Below are 23,594 nucleotides of genomic sequence, written 5' to 3'. Positions count from 1 at the left end.
CGGAAATCTTTTTCTGCTTCCATTAAACAGCAAATGTTTGAATTTTCTATTTCCTTTGTTCCTGCTGGGCTATCATGTTTTGTTTCATTTCTTCAGGTGCATTCTGAAATATTTGCTTTTTTTTTTTTTTTTACCTTCTTATTAGATATTCAAATGTCACAAATATATTTCATCTGTGTCATGTCTTTAGACAATAACATGGAGTCAGCCTGTCAGTAAAGTATGACACGCGCACTGCAGGCTCTTTATTGGACATCTTTCTAACAGGTTCCCCCTCATCACGTGACAAGCTTCAGCTCCAACATCCCAGTATCTCCCCATCACGGGGGGGGGGGGGGAATTGGAAGGGGGGAGAGAAAGAATAGATAACTATAGTGCAGGAGGAGGAGGGGGGTGAGGCTTTCCGGAATTTCAGCAATGTGTCAGCGCTACTGCGTGCCGGTGTAAGGAATTAAAAGACCGTTGGGAAGAGAATGTCGGTTGCTAGAGAACATCTCAAACAAAATGACTTTACGACTTTTTGTTTGGACCTAGCACTCCCCCCCCCCCCCTCACACTTTTTAAACTCTGTCCCTCTGTTTATAACACCCAACTTTTTTTTTAAATATAGTTTTTCATAGGTTTTTTTTTATGTTGCCCCCAGCCATCTTGGTGAGTATAAGGGCCGCGACATTTCATTTGAAGTTGTATTGTATAATGTAGTTTGTCTGGATTTCATGGTGGAAACGGGGGGGGGGGTAATGTCTTGAGAGAGCCCTGTCTATGGAGGCAATAGGGGATATTGTGTGATAAATTAGGGCAATGTTTTGTGAGGAAACGAGCAGTGCTCTTCTAGTGTCTAGAACGCCTGATGTGCACAATTAGGCCGCTGGGCAATGATACATGTAAGTAATTTATAACGCTTTACTCTTCAAAATAACTGGCTCTGAAACGTATAACTAGACAGTGAGTACGTACGTGTAAAATCTTAGTTGTTACTCACTTCTTTTACGTTATTAACATCCCCCCCCCCCAAAAAAAAAAAAAAAAAAAAAAATACCGGTTGACACTGATAAGTTGACTACCTGAATTGTATCCCTCTAAGAAACCTGATAATTTAATGAAATATATTTTTTTCTCTAATTATATTCTTTTTTTTCATGAATGGAATTGTCAATCGCGGAGTCGATATATGTGTGTGAAACAATTATCCCACATCATTTGTACCCCCTTGAACTAAATGAAATTTTAAACCTTTTTGATTTTTTAGTTTTAAAAGAAAAAAAACTTAAAAGGTTGAAAGTAAAACAAAAGAGTGGATACAAGAATGGCTTATATTTGCTCTTGTTGCTTGAATATTAGGCCATAGCCCTGAACGAAACTTTCTGTCGTTTAACCAACACATTCAATCATTGTGGGTTTTTTTTTTTATTAAATCCCCCCCCCCTTTTTTTTTTTAAAAAAAAGAAGAATAGACTTCCCCCAGCATACGTCTCTCTCTCTCTCTCTCTCTCTCTCTCTCTCTCTCTCTCTCTCTCTCTCTCTCTCTCTCATTATGCACCGTCATATCTCAGGTATTTGACACGTTAGACCTCGGACTCCTAGAGCCTGACTACGAGTGCCCCCCCTCTTCTCTGACCAACGCACACACGCACCGTGGAAGCTGGGCACTAAGAAAACAAAAGAGTTGGGGGCGGGGGGTGGGTACTGATATGCTTTTAATGTCGGTCTATTTATTAATATCATAATTTGTTGGTGTTAGACAAAAGGATGACTTGATTGTAACGCGTCATGGACAAACTCAGGATTTGATGAAGGCGATTAGTTTCACTGGGCAGACTGCTTGGACTTCAAGGATTCTCACGACGTGCTGCTACTCTTCTTCTAGCGTGTGTCCCTCTAGCGTGTCCCAGAGTGTCTGGCGTGTCGTGCCGCTCTGAACAAGACTAATGCACTTCTTCGTCAGGCTCTAACTCAAAGTCTCTAGCCCCTCAAAAACCTGGAGTTGTGCTTTTGCCTCTAAGTTTTTTATTATTTTTTTTAAAGAAATTTTGTGACAAATATTTCCTTTATGCTTTCACTTGATAATGATGGACAATTAACACAAATATCGTATTTATTTCCCATGTTTTTATGATAAATACTTATAACTGAATAATTTCATTCTCGACCACATTGCTATTGTTTTATCAAACTTCAACTATTGTGTACTGTACCAAGAATGGCTATACTATGAAGTAATAAATCAGTAACAACATTAAGAATTTCTATCTCAACATAATTTGCAAAGTACTTTTGGTACTAACCTATCATTGAATTTGTCAGCTATAACTTTCATTGTGACAATTTGAAACCATGTCACTAAACACGTTTTATGCAGTAGTCTCCCCTCTCCTTTCTTTAATGTTAAAGTTCATTATATTTTTTTTCAACCATTACATCTAGATCCAGATGCATGATTACAAAAAATGAAATAAAAATATGCTCGTGGTCTGAATAAACTGTATACAGTACACGAGCATGAATTATAACATTTGTTCTACAAGATAGATACGTAGACCACAGGGGAAAGGTCCCTTAAGGTCATATCTTCCTAACAGTAGCCGTTGTTGTTAACTTCGGCCGTCCAGTTTCAGTTCAAGCACCATCGTTTTGACACAGTATGTATGTATATGTATTTGTCACGAGTTTGAATCCCGGTGTTAATTCCAATGTTTAAATGACAGATTTCAGTACGGCTCCTGTTAGATTTGCTGGGTGTAAAGTACATTAGCGGCTTTAGGTCACTGAGCTGGACCTATGATACAGCCATGAAGGTCACAGGTTTTAACTCCACTCCCCCATGACTCCCGACTGTCCTATAAATCAATGTGCAATGAGAGACTGTACTTTTCTTTGATATACCGACATGGCATTGTTCTAATGGACGTCAGCATTATAAGAATTATGTACGCGGGGTCAGCCTATTGTTTCAAAGAAAAAGGGGGGGGGGGAGGAGTAAGGCGGGAAAGAGTAGTGGTGCCACCTCCGCTCTTACACCTGTTGTGAGATACCGCCGCATGGCTGCCGTATCCTGTCGATACAGTGCTCCTCTCCTTCCCCTCTCCCATTCCAGGCTAGTTCACTACCCCCCTCCTTTTTTTTTGTCAAGAGAGTAGGGCGATCAGTGAGGGGTGTAAACTGATTTGTGAGTCTTGTTTCGATTAGCCCAGTCCTTCCCGACCTCGACCAAGAGCTCACGTTTTGATAGGCCATAGGGAGTCCTGTTTGTTGGACATGTTTCGTGACGTGAAATAATGAAATAAGTTTGTTGATAAGTACTTCTAAGGTAGAGAGATTTTTTTTTGAAAGTGAAGATTTAATAAGAACAATAAGAACTTTTAAATTAATTGACAGAGAGAGAGAGAGACGATTTCTGTGAACTGTATGCTTGGCATCGCTAGGCTCCACCCCCTTGCATACCACCCCACCGTCTTGACTGTTTCTCCCTCTTCTCTCTCTCTCTCGTCTCGTGTATACATGGTGTGGGATTTCCCTCCCCGACTGGCGGGCTGTCAAGTGTCATGGCTTAACAACTGACATGATAGATTGCCCCTGAAGTCAGATCGGGAGGAGGGGGGTGCACACACAGGAGGATGCTCTCCCTCCCCTCAAACTGAACTTTTCCCATCGCAATTTATGTTTTTTGTTTCTTGTTTTTTGTTTGTTTCTTGTTTGTTTGTTTCATGTTTTAAAGTTTGGGGGGGGGGGGGGGGGCAGTGATGTTGATCCCAGAGTTTTGCTCTTTTTAATTGGTGGGGGGGGGGGAGTGATTTTGATCCCAGAGTTTTGTTTAATTTGTTTCTTGTTTGTTTGTTGAGGCTGTGGGGGTGAAACAAAAAACAAAAAGTAGGTAACTTCAGTCTGAAACTCCTCAGGGCGCTTTCTTCCCAACCTTCCAAACTAAGTTCCCTATCAGTTTATAAAACAAACTTTCAACTCGTTGAACACTGTTAAAGGCAGATCTAAGAGCTCTCACCCCCTCCTACAGCGACAGTGCCAGAGATTTCGAGAGTCGCTATAGCATTTTGCGACCGCCCTCACCCATGCACAGTACCCGTCCCTGGAGGTATACCCCCCCCCCCCCCCCCGTCCCTGGAGTTATACCCCATTCCCGGCACCTCCTCTTCCGCTCGTATGAATATAATATTGAAGTGCTTTTTCCGTTTTGGCGCTAGCAAGTCAAAACAATAACCTAACATTCAGAAGCCCCACTCGTTTCACTGGAAATTGTTTTAAAAAAAAAAGTGGTTACAGTCAGTGTGGAGGCCGCAGCGTCATTTAAACTGTATGGATAAATGTAATCCCCCCCCCACACACACACGTACTCTTCAATGTTCTGCCCGGTGCACCCTCCCCTTTTGCGGTCTATAGCGCCGCTTCTGGCTCGGTGGATAGTGTTAGTACTTGTGTCGAGCTGGCGTACGATGGAGGGCGTCAGTTGAATGCGTCGCACTATGCCCTCGGAGCGCTCCTCGCTTAGGATGTTGTCCCGTTGGGAGTTTTTTTTTTGTAAATTTATTTTGTGTTGTTCGTACAGTTTCATTGGATTACGTCTCCTGTTCTCCGTTGTCGCTTCTACCTCGGGCTTCTCTTGTGTAAGTGTGTGTGTACAGTGTAGGGGGCTACTCTAGTGCCCGGCATGTTAACGAAAGCGGTCACTCGAGGTCAGTTCGCCAGTTCGGCTTGTGTCATACCTGGAGGTTTTGATTAGCTCGCCAGCTGCACTCGTCTGTTACATAGCCCGCCCTTCACTCGATGCGAACCTTATGACGAGCGAAGTAGGTAGAGCCGGCTCTGTTTCCACGTAGTTGTATCAGTTTTGAACCTGGAGATAGCGGCATTTCACCCCACAATCTGCTCAATTCAAACGTTAGTCATAATGGTGTTTGAGCGAAGTGCTGTTGTATTCACGGTGAATCAACGTATCTAGATCTATTGAATGTCGACACATTTTACTATATAACGGTTTTCATTATCCTAAATAGCCTACATTTAATGATACTTACATTGTAGTTACAAATTTCTCCTTTTTTGTGTGTTCTTGTTCGATGATCGGATGCGTGTTCTTGAGATTGTGTTTTTTTTTTTTTTACTAGGGAATAAAACAAATGGATTCGGTAATGCGACCTCAAGCAAATAGATTAGTCTGGAATGCTTAATAAGATCCATCATTTGATTGCCCGCTAATTACGCCACTTGATAGGCGGCTCGTTGTTTTAGTCTTCCCCCTTTCCCCATAGTGCTGCACACGAGCAAACAAGAGGAAATATTGAGAAGATAAAGGTTTGTGTAATATCCAGAGACAAGCCCCCCTCCCCCACTGTCTTCCACCCTCACCCCGCCCTTCTACCTTAATTGCCGAAGTGCCACTGGTATACGTCCAGCCTAGATGCAGAAGTTCCGTTAGTTCACTTTTAATTACTCGCTGGAGATCTGAAACACCAAGGCGTGGAGGCGAGCACAATGGAAGCTTCCGATTTGCTTTCCTAGCATCGTCCTAAGTCAAACTCTCACCGCGGCACCATTGGATAGAGATAGCCAACACGTAGATCTAGATCAATTGGTGTGTGCAGTATACTGCTGATCCTAGGTAGTATGTAGACTAGTCATACACCGAATGCGTAAGAAATGGTAGATTTTCAAAGTCATCGCTTTTAAGATTTATAGATCTAGATCTAGATCTTTTTTTGTGTTTTCGATATTTGTATTATTGGCTGAAGTCTTCGTTTTTTTTTTTTTTAAATCGGGCTTTAACTTCATATTTGTATCCTTAATAATTGTTACTAACTAGATATAGATCTAGGTCTTTAAGACTTAGCAGTTTGCTATAGGCTGCAAATATATCTCTACTCTATATCGGCGTATGTTTAATCGCATAATTTTCTTCTTATGCTTAGATGTTGGAATGTGTAAACACCGAGATCTAAAGTAATTTACTTATACATATCTACTTACGAATACATTGTGTTGTATCATGTGGAGTGGATTTTAATAACGCGAATAACCTACACGTGTTTTGTTTGCTGTGATTCTTGTGTTCGATTCATAGAAGTAATTCCTACAGTGATTAGAAAAAAGAAATATATATAGAAACTTGTGGAGAATTTCTAAGGAGATCCTACGCTTGACAACGTTCAGCAGAGAATCCCTGCGTGCACTTGACCATCGTTTGGTTGGTCAGTGTGCTGCAGTCACCGAGTGTCCGGCCGGTCACATGGTGTTGCCGGGCAGCATGTGCTCGACGTGCAGCACTTTGCTGCTAGATAAGATGACCCCTGCTCTGCCCGTATGCCCGTGTCTTCTGCCGGAACCATGCACTATTGGATGTGTGCTAGACCTTTTACCAGTAAGTACTTTACGCATAGATCAATTCGATTCTTGAGTTTGTAATGAAACACCTCGTACATCTGTTATCAAACGTCCAGAGATATAAATCAGTCTGGTGCCACTGTGCTTTTTACAAAGATTTTTTTTTTATTCATTTATTTAAGTTGACCTACATTAGGTCTAGATCTGATTTTCGGAAGGCGCTTTGGGGTTCTCCCTTATGTTGGAAACATCTAAATTTAGATCTAGACTAGAAGCTAAATCAACAGCAAACACAATTTGTCACTCCTAGTCAATGTTTGACCCACCCCAAACATTCAGATGGCATATCAATGTTTGTATTGATAGAGGTACACCAGACAATAAGCTAACTTAATAATATTCATACTAGACCTACTACTTTTGAGCATTTAGATCTAATTGATATATTTATTTCCAAGAAATTTATTTTGGTCTGTTTCCAAATTTAAAAGGTCTACCACCCAGATCTAGGGTTAGATAATTGAAAGACTGAACTAAAATTAAGGTAAATGAAGTTAAAACCATTCTAGATTTTTTAAATTTTCAAATCTAGTTTTATACCTAGAAAATGTAGCTCATCTAATAGGCATGATGTTTTCAAATGTCACACATCGCTGTGATTTATCGTAATTATCCAATTTGAAACAAAAAATAAGAAAACTTGAGAATTCATTTTTTTTTTGTTTTAAATTAATAGAAGATTTACAATTAAAATTATTTAATCTTCGAAAGAGATTTTCTATTGCGCTAACATCATTTCTCTAGATTATTTAACGAGATTATGTGCTTGTTAGGATATAACTAGACTGTGTACGTGAGGAAATATCTAGACTATGTGTATGTTAGGATCTAATTTGTAAAAGCAAGAAATGCAACCTAGGAATGTCCTTCTGTTGTAAAGATCCCAACACATCATTACATAGAGGCTTCTATCAATGGGTTTTGGTTTGAGGCTTGAGTAAACAATGTAGACAACACTAACGGCTAGGTGGGTGGGAAGGGGTGTCAATTGAATTAGAGTGAATACACACATAGCAATACGCTGGTGGAGGGAAGTCAGTCTTTATTCCTTATCTATTGTCTTTAGTTTGAACATCATGAACATTTCAATACAAATGTCGTACCTTTTGTCAGCGGAATTGAAGCACAAAGATGTCGAAGAGGTTTTCTGTCTATTAGATGGAAATGATGTGTCTACGTTTGATAGACTTGTTTTACGAGTAGGCCTATTTGACTTGTTGTTCTCAGTATATCTCTTTAGAAATGATGTGTCTACTTTTGATAGACTTGTTTTACGAGTAGGCCTATTTGACTTGTTGTTCTCACTATATCTCTTTAGACAAAATTTACAAATTGCATTCAAAACTTGAAGCGGTTTGTGTGTGTGTGTGTGTGTGTGTGTACGAAATATAAAATATTTAAAAATCTATCCTAAACAAAATTCCCCTAAAAACGCACACAAAACTGTCTAATTGAATGAGCCCTGTCTAAGTTCTCATGTTCCGGAGAAAGAAAGAATTGGAGAGGCAACCCGAGACAAAGAGAAGTTCTCTCCATTTCAGTCGACATTTGTCTCTAGTCGCCTGTTTCCTATTTCTTGTGCTCGTTTTTATAGCATTGTTATTTACAATACAGATTGATACTTGATAGTACTGTGGACAAAACAAAATATACAAATGAACAAGTTTTTCTAAGTTACTTCAGACACATTTTTCTTGTTTTTTTTCCCCTCCATTATTCCTAGTATTAGCTCACTTTCAATTCCTTTTATTTTTCAATAATGAAATTGACACTTGATAATAATATTAACAAAGCAAAATATAAAAATGAAGTTTCTCTAAGTAATTTCACACATACTGATGCTCCCCCCTCCCTCCCTCCCCAATTATTTTCGATGCCTTGAATATTTCAGTAATGAAATGTGTTTATTGAGTCCCTCGTATCTCTAGCTGTGAAATTTAAACAAACTGTTAGAACAAGACGATACAAATTAAAATCCATTTTGATGTAAATATTTTTTTTGTTATCTACATCAGACGAAATCAGACTCAGCCTAGTATCATTTACACACAATATTGAGAACTGACGCCAGGTTGTTTTTTTTTAATTTAATGAAATGTAGATACCTAGAGCTACTTAAGATCTGGATGCTACAATCATTTCAGATTTCTTTCCAATTATACCCTTTTTAATTAAAAAAGAAAAGATTTAAATCTAGATCTTGTAAATTAGACATTTAATCAACTTAAAAAAACAAATCTATGTGTATAGGTGGGATACATCATATCTATATCTTTGTATAGATAGGATACATCATATCAATATCAGCGTATTAAGTGCTGCAGTTTTCCTATAGCTTGTAGAATTGATTTCTAGATTGGTTAATTTGTTCAAAGACGAACATAGTTTTGTATGACCGTTACTAATAGGCTAGATATAACATTTCAAATATTCTACCTACGATTTTCCTACATATTAGTTTTCAAATGGTCTCCCGACGTTTTTTTTTTTACTCCGGGCAGTTTGATCCCGGTCCGGTACGAAGTAATGAAAGCAAAAATGTGAGAAGTTTTGTGTAGACTTAAAAAATGTAGATAATACGTCATAAAAATATATTGACGTCATAATAAGTAAAAAAAGGTTGGGGTGGGGGGTATTGTTTGCTTATTCTTGACTCTCTCCTAACTTTATCGTTTATATAGTCAGTGAAATGGTAGGAAACTTATTGGAACTCAAGCAACTTGGGCTCATGGACAAAATAAACACAAAACTTGGTGAAACTGTGAAAGGCAGATGTAGTCGATAAATAAAACATTGGATTCCTGTAGCTTAATGTGCCTCCCAGTTGAAGAATTTTTAATGTTAGTAGTTTTCAAACCAGATCAAGACACACTTTTCTATTTTTAGTTGTGATCCGCAGTTTTCAAACCAGATCAAGACACACTTTTCTTTTCATGTGTATTCGGTACCAACAAATCTGGAAGTTTAACATCGTACAATCTATTTAAAATTTAAAACATTTTGTTCCTGAGCCTTGTACATTGGAAGTCTTGACTCCGGATTATTTTTTTTGTTTGTTTGTTGCGAATCTACCTTACAATTTATGGAAGTAAGATTTTCTTTTCGACACATTTTTTTTACTGTATAAATGTTATATCTCGCATAGATACTATATTGGTAAAAGCATAACAGTTCTATTTAATATTATAATTTAGTAACTTCTCAAAGAAATATTATATTTTTATACATATAAACTCCATTGGATTTGATAGATATTATCAGATAAATATTATTTATTTTATTTATGTTGTATATGTTGGTATAATTTAATTACATCATAATATAATTTAGGGATTTAGCTGGTATGTCATTGATATCTCAACAATAGTAAAATGTAGTGATATTTTATATAAATATTACATTTTATTGATACTAGCTCATAAATAGTCACGTTAATTGACATTTCACAAGAAAAAATATTTTTTTAAATAGTCACCAACATCATTGGTACTATTTCAAAATGTGACTAGTAACTCTTCGTTCTTGTTTAGTTTCCGAATTTTTGTTTTTTGATGTTTCACTCATATACATTGTATTTTTTTTTTTTTTGTATTTGTGTAAAATATGCTGGTAAAAACTTCTGTAACTCATCAATATAGACTAGATTGAATCTTGAAATAACTGGTGGCAACCTTTCACAACAAATATATATATATATATATACTAGTTGCAGATAGTTTTCTAACTCTGCTGACTATAGATCTAGACTTTCCGCCATTGGGACAGATCTAGCGAGGACTACGTATCTTGACTTTGTGCCATTGGGACAGATCTAGCGAGGACTACGTATCTTGACTTTGTGCCATTGGGACAGATCTAGCGAGGACTACGTATCTTGACTTTGTGCCATTGGGACAGATCTAGCGAAGACTACGTATCTTGACTTTGTGCCATTGGGACAGATCTAGCGAGGACTACGTATCTTGACTTTGTGCCATTGGGACAGATCTAGCGAGGACTACGTATCTTGACTTTGTGCCATTGGGACAGATCTAGCGAGGACTACGTATCTTGACTTTGTGCCATTGCGACAGATCTAGCGAGGACTACGTATCTTGACTTTGTGCCATTGGTATATAAATTTTCTAGTTAAGTATTTAGGTACTAAAGCATATGTTCAGTAGCGAATAGAAAAAAATATAAATGGACAACAGAATTTAGAAGGCGTATATAGAAATAAACAATAAATAGCATTTTAAGATGGACCCTGGGCTCGATATCGCCCCCTTGTTAATACCCTACTTTTTTTTTTCGGGTTATACTAGAATAAATTTAGATTTCATTATCTGCAGACACTCTGTTATTCAACACAAGGTCATTTAACCACTAGGTCATTAGGTCATTCTTTAATAATAAGCAAATGAGTCATTAAGATATAACAGTTCCAGTAAGGTTATAAATGTGTTATAAAGTTTATAAATTCAATACCATCAGATTCCACCAACTATAAGTTCATATTCCAATCACACATCGTTACGACTGATTTTACCTTTGCCTATCGCAAAGTCTGTTTGACCGTTGGGGGACCTGTTACAGATGTCCTGAAGGTCCGAGAACTTCCGGTTCCCTTTTATGGACCTTTTGACCAGGGAAAGGCTTTTATCCATGGCCAGGATGAGGCATCGGCTCTTCACCAATCCCTCTGTCCGAAATCCCGACTTATCCGAAACGATCATGTACTCTCGTCCGGTATGTCGCAGGACACGACCCCCTTGAGCCCCACACGAGTATCCCCCTCTCGTGCGAGGCCGGAGGCCGAGCCGCGTGGGGGCCTTTCGTATGCCTATACTGTCCCACCGAACCCGTGCGAGGGTCCATCACAGCGCGTATGGCCCCCGTTGGGGAACGAATCAGTGGGGGGTTGGACGGGTTAGCGAGCCTTTGTTACATCCCTACCACGTGCAGTGTACAGTCTCTCGACCGTACGAGTGGGGGACCAACCGTCTTTCTTCATTCCTCTCTGTCTTTTGCTTTGGATAGAGCCTCTTTTATTGGTAGGCCCTTCCATTCTTTTATGTTTTCTTTCCATCGCTTTCTCTGTCTGCCTCTTCTTCTTTTTCCTGGTACTGTTGCCCGAAGGAAGGTCTCTGCGAGCCCCGAAGACTTTGTAATATGACCATAGAGTTTTAGTTTGCTTTTTTTTTTTTAGCAGGTCATTATGGGGTCCAATAGCTGTAGTAAGTAGGTCATCATGGGGTCCAATAGCTGTAGTAACCCTGTTTCTAATATCTTCGTTTGTGTTGCTAGGATCTTTCTGTAGCATTTCAAATCAATTGCTAGAATCCTCCTCTCTAGCTCTGCAGTCAGCGTCCAAGACTCGCAAGCATATAAGAATGTGGCCATGACCAGCGAGCGCACGAGTCTGATTTTGGTGCCGAGGGCCATGCCTTTGTCTTTCCATAAGTTCTTATTCCAATCACACATTGCTACCACTGACTATGCATGAAGACCTATAGCAAAACACTTGTGTCACAGTGCCAGATATTTTGTTAAAAATCGCTTTCTTTTTTTCGATTTATTAATTTAGTGAGGACCGGTAGCTACAGCACAGAGTCTTCAGCTTTCTAGGGATTTAAAAATATTTTTTGGCTTAACTTGAACTCTTATATCTAACGTGATAATTGTCCTCACTGGTCAATCATCTTGAATGTAACGTCATGAGATAACACTTGGCTACATTTGAGTTCTGGTATAGCTATGAGCTAATATTTTTGTTTTATTGACTTACGGCGCCATTTTTAAAACCAAATACACATGTGAAACTTAAGTGTTGAAACAATGAATGATGCAGACATCAAACATATATACAGGCAGCAATAAGGGTCACATTTTCATTTGGAAGTTAAATAGAGCGAAACAGTGGACAGTTCTCACCAGGGCACGAACCATGAACCGTTCGACTCTATAACTCTCATAATCATAAACAACGTGTCTTCTCTTTTTTTTTTTTTTTTTTTTTTTTTAAACGTATTGAAGAATTGTATAGGAAGCTTTTAGATAATCGACACAGTACAGTTTCTCAATAGCATTGTCTTTTGTGTTGATTTGCATACCGTAATTTATCTTCAATTGTGTATAATGTCTATTAATACGAGTATGTAATTAAATCATTTAAAGGGGAAAAAAGTGGGGGGTGGGGTGGAAAGTGTTCAGTCTAGTGTTATGGTTTGTTATAACGACAACAAATGGACAATGTGAATGGATGCTAGATCTGTAGGGTTTCATATTTGTATAGCTGCATTTTATTTCACGTATTGTGTTATGATTTGTCTAGATTTAGTGTGGATAGGCTTTAGGTTTGAATTGTCCAGCTAGTCTTGTAGGCTTTGGAATAGTCTATCTCCAGTTTGATAAACCTGTGTTTGGAATGAAATATCTGTCAAAAGAAGTCGTTGTTGGAATGTCCTCAAAAACTCGTTTCACTCTTACTCTATCTCGAACTTGTGTGCAGAGTAGATTTGTCTGATACACTTCAAACAGCGTTAGACACTCGGGTAATATACCGCTTTGACTGGGTTCTCACGAAGAGGTTTTGCTTACCCAAGAAATGACTCTATCCGCCATATTCTCTATGCACTTTCCCCCGCCGATCCCTCTAAAACAAACTTGGTGAAAACTGCTCAGTGGTAAGAGGTGGCGTAGTGGCTGTCGTATAGGGACGCTGGTTCCTTTATTCATGTTCAAACATCGTTTTTTTTTTTCATTCTTTTGAATAGAAATTAAAATAGTGAGTCTTGCTACTTAGCTTAGAATTTCTTTGTTAAGAGGCCGTGTCCTCTTAATGAGCAGTAAACATGTGGAAAATCCCATTGAAGAGGACTATCTTTTAGGTACTTGGGAACTTGCTGTTATCTGTAAGAGTATAATCCCGTACCACTTAGAAGTATCGAAATCTTGGTCTAAAGAGAAGTACTCCACGCCGTGGTCCTACCCCTTCAGTACTTGCATTGCATCACGTAACAAAGACTTTGAACTTCTGTTTTTTTACTCTATGTAACATGTATATGTGTTTATATGTTTTTACCTTGTACGAATTGTGCTAGTATTTTGTAGTGGTCAGTGCTGCCACATGTGGGAATATTCCATATAAATCCGCGAAAAGTACCAGTATCTTGATTTGTTTTTTAAAATGTAAAACCATTTATTCTGAGGGATTGCAAGATTTATATTTCATTCAATTTCTTGTTCATTTAGTATCAAAATGATTGATTTTGATTGTTCACTTGATATCACAATGCTCATAATTGAGACAGCTGCGCGATGAAAACAGAGGAATATGTTTTAGTAAAGGACATTTTAGTTTCTTAACAAATATTAGACGTTCACCAAAATAGACCGGAACCCAATGACATCAGCTAAATGTCGCGAGTTGCTCGTCTATATTGAACCTAGGACACACTTTTATACTTTTAAGCCACATGTAGAATTATGTGTATTCAACACATAGACTATACTGTATACTACACAGTTGATACGAGTTATACGATACACCATTTTAGGTGTTTGAAATGAATATGAAGGTTGAAATGAATAAGTAGGTTGTAAATATTATAATAGAAATAATAAAACAAGAAGAAAGATTACCAAAAAAAAAAAACTTCACAAAATGGTGCTTCATGCAGAGAACTCTTAAAGAACAAAGGTGTCTAGGCCTATCCTCCTCAACCCCAAATAGATTTTAGTGTACAATAGGAGGGGAAGGGGTTTTGAAACTATTTCTCCTAATGTTGAAAAGCCAAGATTATAAAGACCAAGAACCATACAAATTATACAAGAATGAAATGTAAGCGCTCAGGGGAAAAAAATATTCGTGACACAAATCGCTCTTGAAGCCCCCTGCTTAGATTGTATGTGTTAGAGGCGGCCCTGGTGCAGGGGCGTAGCTTGATGGATTAATAGATAAATATTGACACGTACCTTGCTAGTTGATAAACCTCTTCTCTGACATCCACTTCTACGTATTGTGTTCTTAAGCACCTCAGCTTTTTTTTTAAACTTAACTTTGTTATTTATACCTTACCTTTAGAAAGATTCGGCTAAGTTTTAGTAAGATTATATATATATGTCAGACCAGTGACGCGGCAATGAGCTATTGGTCTAAACTGCCCACAGGTTCCGACGTCGCAGGCTAGGGTTGAAGCCTACTATAACGATTGGTCTCGGTCCTGAGGCACCCTAAGGAGGGGGAGGGAGAGGGGGTTGTCTGTTTCTCTATTGGTCCCATCGTCTCCCGTAATGACTCGTCTCCATAAAAAGAAGGAGCGTTGGTGTTAATGAAAGAGACTTTTTCTGGAATATCTCTTCAGAGACCAACGTTCAAGAATCACTTTTAATAATAATAGTAATAATAATAATTTCGAACAGAATTTAAAAAAAAAAAAAAAACCCTTTTACAAGATACTTCAATATTAATATGTGGAATTCTTTTTGATGGTGAAGTGTTAGAGTAATAACTGAAAATGTTCTGATTTTGCAATTCAAGATTCATAGATCTACCGAAGTAGCAATATTAAAAAAAAAAAAAAAAGTTCGCAGTTGAAAAAGAAATCTTTAAAAAAAAAACAACCTCAGCCCTCCAAAGTTGGGTATTTTCTTTATCCACAGTCTGAGTTCCGCCCAGATTTCTCACTCCCTATTTATGGTCTTTTGACACATTTATGTTGAATGCCCTTCTCCACGGCTAGCTGGCTGGAATACTAATTTTATGACGACAGAACGAGAGTCTGTCCGGAACTTAACGCGGCGAATTAGACGTGTCTCTTAGTGGGGCGCTTCTGTACATTGTATACAGTCTACACAGTTATATATAGATATAAAGAGAGAGGGGGGGGAATGTAGCGTCCACACTCACGCACTTATTATTTATTAAACTTATTAAACGCACTTATTTTCTATTCTATTTCTCTGACCTGACCACTACATTGTAGTGTCGTGGACATTTAACATGTTTTTGATCCATCTACAGATTCTAATAGCTGTGGAGTTTCTATAGAGCTGGGTCGGTCTCTGAGGTAGATAGCTACACACCCTAAAGTGAAGCTCATTTGCTTGGTAGCTAGTGACAAAGTGTCAGGTTTCGTAGTTAAGTGTAGTTGAACTTGCCATATTTGCTAGATACATGGTTGGAAGGGATTTTATGTTGGTCAGCTCTTGAGCTTTTCTTGCTACACCACTCCCCCACTCATATAGGACGCATCTTTGAGACACTTGCTTCTAGATTCGACATCTCAAAATGGCACATCTGATGTCTCCTTCTTTGAGACCCTTGCTTCTAGATTTGACATCTCAAAAGGGGGCACATCTGATGTCTCCTTCTTTGAGACACTTGCTTCTAGATTCGACATCTCAAAATGGCACATCTGATGTCTCCTTCTTTGAGACCCTTGCTTCTAGATTTGACATCTCAAAAGGGGGCACATCTGATGTCTCCTTCTTTGAGACACTTGCTTCTAGATTCGACATCTCAAAATGGCACATCTGATGTCTCCTTCTTTGAGACACTTGCTTCTAGATTCGACATCTCAAAATGGCACATCTGATGTCTCCTTCTTTGAGACCCTTGCTTCTAGATTTGACATCTCAAAAGGGGGCACATCTGATGTCTCCTTCTTTGAGACACTTGCTCCTAGATTCGACATCTCAAAATGGCACATCTGATGTTTTCTTCAAGTCTAGTCTAACCTTCACATTTGTCATTAGACTATTGCCCCAGATAATTAGACGTTAAGAAATATTGTTTCTGAAAAGTATGTAGGACTTGCGATTCATTTTTGATTGGTTCAGAAATATTGTTTCTCAAACGTATGTAGGACTTACGATTCAGTTCTGATTGGTTCGTCTAACGTTACAAACTACAAACCAAACAGATCTGCCGACTGTTCAGACTACCACTTAAAAATGTGATCTTTCTTGATTGAACAATGTGATCCAATCTATCTCCATACAGAAACTATTTCAGTTGTCAAGATGTTAACGTATAGGAAAAAACTTTTCTCTCGTATTCATCCACGTACAGGTGTGCAGAGCCAAATGTTTGGCAGTTTGAAACAAATCACATTTTGGTTTGCTTTTTTTTTTTTTCTTAAACAATATTTTCAATTAGTTTTATGCTTCATTGAAGATAGGAACTATCGGTCCAGATCTCGTTTATCAAAATGTCCATGTCATTCTTTTTGGTGAACTAGCAGAAATATAAGCACAAAACCAAAGCGCTGTGGTAGCTAAACAAACAGTAACTGTACATTAGGGACTTGATGTTAAGTCCTCAGTTGGAATCATCATTCCATAACTTTAATGAAAAACTTGACTAAGATCTCTTGATTATCTGTATTACGCTTATCTCACAGTTATTATATTGATACTATTTAGTTAGTGTGAAGATAATTTTAAAAAATAACAAAGTGATAATGTTATGTATCTTTCTATCTCTCGATCTATAAATGCTATCTAGTCTCTCTCTCTCTCCAGTGTCGGAGCATGTCTCATGATGTCAATAACAATAAAGAAAATAATGCCTCGCCCTATGGCTGATAAATAGAATCTTCTTAAGTTTACGTAGTCGACCAAGATGTCTGTAGATTTACGCTAGTCATCAAGATGCCTTTGGGATTACGCTAGTCCTCAAGAGGTCTGTAGATTTACGCTAGTCATCAAGATGCCTTTGGGATTACGCTAGTCCTCAAGAGGTCTGTAGATTTACGCTAGTCATCAAGATGCCTTTGGGATTACGCTAGTCCTCAAGAGGTCTGTAGGTTTACGCTAGTTACCAAAAGATATGTAGGATTACGCTAGTCCCCAAGATGTCTGTAGATCAACGCTAGTTCACAAGATGTCTGTAAGTTTACGCTATTTCCCAAGATGCCTATGTTTATGCTAGTTCCCAAGATGTCTTTGGGTTTACGCTAGTCCTCAAGAGGTCTGTAGATCAACGCTAGTCCACAAGATATCTGTAGATCAACGCTAGTTCCCAAGATGTCTGTAAGTTTACGCTAGTTCCCAAGACGTCTGTAGGTTTACGCTAGTTCCCAAGATGTCTGTAGGTTTACGCTAGTTCCCAAGATGTCTGTAGGTTTACGCTAGTTCCCAAGATGTCTGTAGGTTTACGCTAGTTCCCAAGATGTCTGTAGGTTTACGCTAGTTCCCAAGATGTCTAGGTTTACGCTAGTCCATAAGATGTCTGTAGGTTTACGCTAGTCCACAAGATGTCTGTAGGTTTACGCTAGTCACTAAGATATCTAGCTGAACCCTTTTCGGCACTGTTAATAAAACCTCGAAAACGTTTTTATTCCAACTTTCAAACGTATATAAACGTTTGTTTTCATAGTTTTATACTCTGTAAACGTTTTCCGGTGATTGTTTAACATTTTAATAGAGTGGCACTGCAATAGTAATAATTATTGCGGTTTTTGTTAATATCAGTGTATGTTATAGCTATTTTTGTATATAGTAAATAGCATGAAAATATTAAAGTAAGAAATGAACGGTTTTTCAAATGAATGGAAAAAAAAGATGGCGTTTGTTTCTATTGGATCTTGCTTGACAGAGTCGCTTTGAAAGTAGAATCTTTAAAACAAATTGTCATTTTGCGCCTCACTTTTGAATTTAGGGAGTAAAAAAATTGATTTTCATTTTCTCACTTCTTGAAGGACTTGTGGATACATGCAGTATGCAATCATAGCAACGCATCATCTAAATGTGCTTTCTGTGGTAAGATTTTCCGGTCCTAATAGTCTATACTTTGACACTATATGTATTGTGTATTGTTTGTTACTGATAACCTTGTTCTTCGAACGAGTTTTTGAAATTAGATTAACAAGTTAGAAGTTTAGCTCTCGGCAGACACCCAATATAAACTAGACACACTTCAATGTTTTCAAAATGTTTTTGTTTGTTGTTGTTGTGCTAACTTTCAGAACTTCCTCCAGACTTTTGTTTTAATGTCCACTCCGACGTGTCCATTATGTCAAGCATTGGTTGCTCGAACGGGAAAAAGTTCAACATTATCGTGGTCTTTAGCGGACACGGAGGTCAGAGTTTTGACCAAATTTTTTTTCTTGTCCCCAGTTTGAGGTCATCTTATGACCAGTAAGTCGGGACAATGTACCGATCACCTCAACCCCCCCTACCTCTCTCTCTTCAAGGCTTGTTCTACTTTCTCCCCCTCCCCATCTGAAGTGGCTGTCACTCAAACGTGCCAGGATTTCCACATATTCTGCTACAGACGTCGCCAGGTTTGGATGCAACTTTAGGGTGCTGTGGTGGACTGTAAGGTCGAATGAGGTAGTCTAAGCCGCGATGGGGTCGAATGAGGTAGTCTCAGTGAGGGCGGTAAGGCCTATAGAAGTGGTTGGAAGAGGCGAAATATTTCTCTCTTATGTAGTTGACTCGCATGTTACAAATCTGAAAGTGTCATATCCCTAAATGTGCCATCAATTGGCTGATTATAAATGTTCGTAGTTGTGAGAAACTAATGCACACAAATGGAGGTACGGTGGCCGAGTAGTAAAGCGCTTTAGTTCCGAGTCAGAGGGTTCCGGGTTCGAATCCTGGTGAAGACTGGGATTTTTTATTTCGGGATCTTTAGGGTGCCTCTGGCTCCACCCAGCTCTAATGGGTAGCTGACACTAGTTGTGCTGGCCACATGTCTGAAATGGAAACTTTACTAACTTACTAATGCACACATGCTTAACTGTAACTTAGCAAAAAAAAAAAAAAAAGAAAAGAAAAAAAAAGAGCCAAATAAACACAAATTTCAGACACAAGAATATTTTTTTAAAAAGCCATTTGCTAGGAAAATCTCATATAATAACTAAAGTAAATGCAATCTAAGCTTGGTACGTGCTGCCTGAATCAGCCGGAAAAAAACGAGTTCATATTGACACGAATTCGACTAAATAAATAAATTTAGAGAACCAAGTCTTTTTTGTTTTCTTTGAAGGTACGTCTTACATTGATTAGTGAAACCAAAGCGAGGCAAATAGAAGTGTCAATGTATTATCTCATTATTGAAACATTTTCTTTTTCTTTCTAAATAATTCGAACCTCTAACAATATTCAGTCTTCATTTTGATTAAGTAGAAAGTCCAAGGAAACGCCTATGTAGTTGAGGGACATTCAGCTTGTGCTGTATCTCGTAGGTTTAATTTAAAACTGGGCCACGTTTCAGAAAAACTTCGTAACTGTCCTAAAGAGTTTTGAGTTTCAGACTTTTGGAACTCTAGGCGCACGGAATCCTGCCTCCATGTGCCGGTCTTAACAAACAAAACAAAAGTCAAAATATACAAGATATAAGCCGTGACTGGAGCAATAATTCAGAATCGTTTCTTCCCTTTGTGCATTGGCCAACATTGTAGTCCAGAGACGATCTTGTCCTAATCTTCTCATAATGATCATGCCCATAATTTGTTTGATCATTTTATGGCTTTCATTTTGACCACCATCTGGTTGACGTTTTTACTGTATCTCATGTTTTAAGAGCCAATTTAGGTCTTTCTATGATGCATATTTGTTTTCTTTGTTCGTGATTTCAAAACGGATCACAGACTCAAATCTCTTTGTGAAATTAGCTGAAAAACACAAGTCACTAACCACCCTACCATATATATCTAAAAAGAATATTTTTTTAACAAGAGGAGTATGTGGGGGTGTAGAGTGCACCAAGGCTGACGGGGAGATGGGTGGCTTATCTATTAGATTTATCGGGTGAAAACTGTATCTTCAGCAAGACGGGGGCCAAAGCTAGTGGATGAACGTGTCAAAATAGAATTATCATACATGTATACCCGATAGTATCTGGACGATGTCAACTGCTGAGGGGAATGAAAAGAGGGGAGCAGGGGGGGGGGGGGTCCTCACCCTCATTACTGGATTTAATAGAGTGGTGTGCATCTGAAAGAAAACTAAGGGTAGGCATGTGGGGGGGGGGGGGGGAATCAAACGAACTCTTTGGTAAGTGAAAAGAGAAAGGAGAGGGGGGATTGACACATGCGTCTGACTAGACACACACACACACCTTGTCAAAGATTGACTTAGGCTTTTAATCCTATTTCTCTGTTAGGTCTCCTCAAAAGAGACACTTTACCCCCCCCCCCTCCCCCAAACCTATGACAAAATGGTCAAACAAAGAAGGTATTATATGTAACATTTAGCTATTATGTATGGATAGACTAGTACACAGAAACGTGTTTTTTCCCCCAGCTAACAACAATATAAATACAATTTTACTTAACACTTTAAGTAGGCTGTGTGCTCCTATTTTGCTAGACTTTATATACATATATACCCCTAGCGTCGAAAAAAAAAAAAGCCTGCATTCTCCCACAAAATCCTCTCCCGTTATCAGATATCGTGCCTCTCTTAAGAAAGGGGGGGGGGGGGCGCCTAACACAAGAGGATTGCCGCCCTCCCCTTTTCCTTAACTCAGTACAGTCCATATTTTTGCAAGCAGGCCTCTTGTACCCCTGCAGTCATGAGCTTTGATGGACGGGTGTCACAATGGGCGAGTCTATTCGATGAGGGGTGTCAGACCCGCTGCGAGAAACCTTATTAATAAGCATCTGCACCTTTTGTTTCTGTAAAGAGAAGAAAAATAATTTCTGTTCGAGCGAAAGGTCATGGCGGGAGCTAGCCGGGTCAGACTGCTGTATTCCCGTTACCTGTGATTGTCCTCCGGGGGGTTAATTAGTTGCTAAGTATGATTTTTCTTCCCCCGACTTTCTTTTTGTTCGTTTGAAAACGGCTTCACCTGTGCGTTTATCGCAACCCGCTCTACCCTCGCTCGCGGACGAGCCTAAGTGCCAAGCGAATTTTCATTTTTGTCATGCCCCGTAAACTTGACTAGAAACATCAATATCCATTGCTGTTGTGATTAATGGCCATGTAACCAAACAACAAAAAAAAAAAAAAAAAGCCCTCTCGGCACAGAAAGGGGCGGCTGTTTTGGCGAAATCTTGGTGTGATTGTTACCGTCAGTGAGAGGGGGCAGGAGAGGGCGCCATTGTACCCGTTGTTTAATGGGCTTGGAGGATGTGTGAATTCCACCCCAACCTCTTGTCGCCTGTATAAAAAAAAATGGGCAAACTACGAAGGGGAATGGAGGGTAAAAATAAAATAGAGACATAATGAAATAAAATAGAGAGAGAAAGAAGAAATGGTAAATGTGTAGATATTCAAAGCGGGAAACTAGAGTGAAAGCATTGACAAACACTGAAATCCCCTAGTGCGTTTCCTATATTTCTCCTGTCCCATTCCGATGCATTCAATGAGAGGACGAACACAGGGGAAGAAAGCCAGGAATTTCAAGAAGCTATCTCACTATTTTATCAACTTATTTCCCCCCGGGTTCTCGTCCTTGTAATAATATTCTCGAAGCAGCTCCTTTGATTTTGACACTATTCCTTTTTTCTTTTCTAAAGATGCTTCTATTCATTGAGACATCCGAGTGCCAGCACACAATCAAAGAGATAGCAGAGTCAGTTGGGTCACTTTAGAATTGTTATACTCTGGTGTCTTGACACAATCTATACCTCGTTTTTTCTTCTCTTTCTCTCTGTGATCTATGAACGTACCAATGCAGCCTCACAAGATGTGAACCTATTTTGTTTTCTTATACATGTAGATAGTATCTCGTGTTCAGAAATTTCGTCCTTACTCTCATGAGGATACCGACAACGACTAGAGTCGATGGGATTCGGTTTCGCTTTTAAAATTTTTCAAACAATGGCAATGACTTTAGATTCGCTTTTCAATACTTGTCCGAAATTGTATCTATACATTGATCTTTCGTTAACAAATTCTACTATAAAGTCTGAACAAGAAAAACATTTTAAAATTAAAAAAAAATATTTTTAAAGACAATACATTCCTTATACAAGTTATAGACTAAGACTGTTTTATTGATCCTTACGAAAATGTGTTGTTATTACAAGGACTCTTTTCTCATATAAAGACAACACAACAGAAACATTCACATAAATACAACAGACACAACATAAAGAGTTCATTCAGCGACTACACACAGGTATCTTGGTGCTTTTCATGTTCTTTGATCAACGATTGGCGGTGATATAGTCTGACCGAGTGAGGTACGAACGAGTTTTTGTATGGCTCTGCGATATAGATAGTTATAGATTACTAATGATTATCAGATTAAAAAACAGCCAACATTTTTTACCACGCTCCCCCCCCCCTCATCACGAGAAAGACTCCTGGTTAAGCGAATGTATAGTTTAGATCTACTATACTTTATAATATTCCAATGATAGGTTTTTAGATCTTAGACTTAGAAGACGATGCGCAAAATGTTTCTGGACATTAATTTATTAATCTCTTGAATCTGTAATGCCTCACATTCAGAAATCCCGAATGCGATAGTCCTTTCAAAAGCGATTTTGGACCTAGACCTAGATCTTGTTCTCTAAGTCAAATTTAAATTTATTTAATTTTTTTTTTTTATCATGGATTTTTAGTATTTTTATTTTAAATCAATGTTTTCCACTCTGTGATGACATGACATTGTTCCATGCGTAATGATTCCGATCTGAGCACCATAGAATTACAGTGTTCAAGTGTTTACATGAGATGTTACTTGAGCGACTGGGCTACTCTAGAGAAATGAAATAGGTACACTTAGTTACTATTGGCTTATCATATCCCGGGCTATCACTAGCTAACGATAAAGCGAGATACCCTTGGCTAATTATTTACGGACTTGCATTAGCTTATGATATTCCGAGCTATCCATAGTAATGATATAACAGGCTACCCATAGATAAATGATATACCGTGCTACCCAAAGATATATTTTCTTACCTGGCTTCCCTTATATATCAAGGTTTATATACCTGGCTACTCTGTCAGCCTCAGTGATTACATTATGTATATTTTGTGTTAATACAAATTCTCGTTGATGTGTTTTAATTTAGGAATAATTAATAAAGTTTGCACTGAGACATTTTTTAACGTCTCATCCAGTCCATATATGTCTTCTCATCTCAAGCAAACCTAATAATGAACTCGTAAAATAGATTGTGGTATTGAAAAGAAGATCCGACCTACAAATGTCATTGATCAACAATGTTGATGGAAAATTGAAATAGGAGCATGTTTCAATGACATAGCCTTCCAGTAGTTCGCACTTGGCGATATCCCCGATGTCTTGGGGTTCA

At 38.5% G+C, this 23,594-nt stretch overlaps 1 protein-coding gene across 14 annotated transcripts in view; it reads left to right on the top strand.

Moving 5' to 3' along the window:
* Positions 1 to 23,594, top strand: part of LOC106050505 (transcription factor 7-like 2) — a 138,289-nt gene that overhangs the window by 60,299 nt on the left and 54,396 nt on the right. Inside the window, exons 1-2 of one of the 14 annotated variants that reach the window (XM_056020707.1) lie at positions 4,376 to 4,616; positions 5,919 to 6,367. The exons of 5 other annotated variants lie outside the window; for them this stretch is intronic. In XM_056020707.1, the coding sequence (XP_055876682.1) occupies positions 6,236 to 6,367 (132 nt within the window). In that variant the 5' untranslated portion in view covers positions 4,376 to 4,616; positions 5,919 to 6,235. 8 more of the 14 variants (XM_056020709.1, XM_056020710.1, XM_056020715.1 and 5 more) reach the window with 8 other exon arrangements.

This window comes from Biomphalaria glabrata, chromosome 2 (assembly GCF_947242115.1).
Source record: "Biomphalaria glabrata chromosome 2, xgBioGlab47.1, whole genome shotgun sequence".
Lineage (NCBI taxonomy): Eukaryota > Metazoa > Mollusca > Gastropoda > Planorbidae > Biomphalaria > Biomphalaria glabrata.
This window is presented reverse-complemented; position numbering and strand designations above follow the sequence as displayed.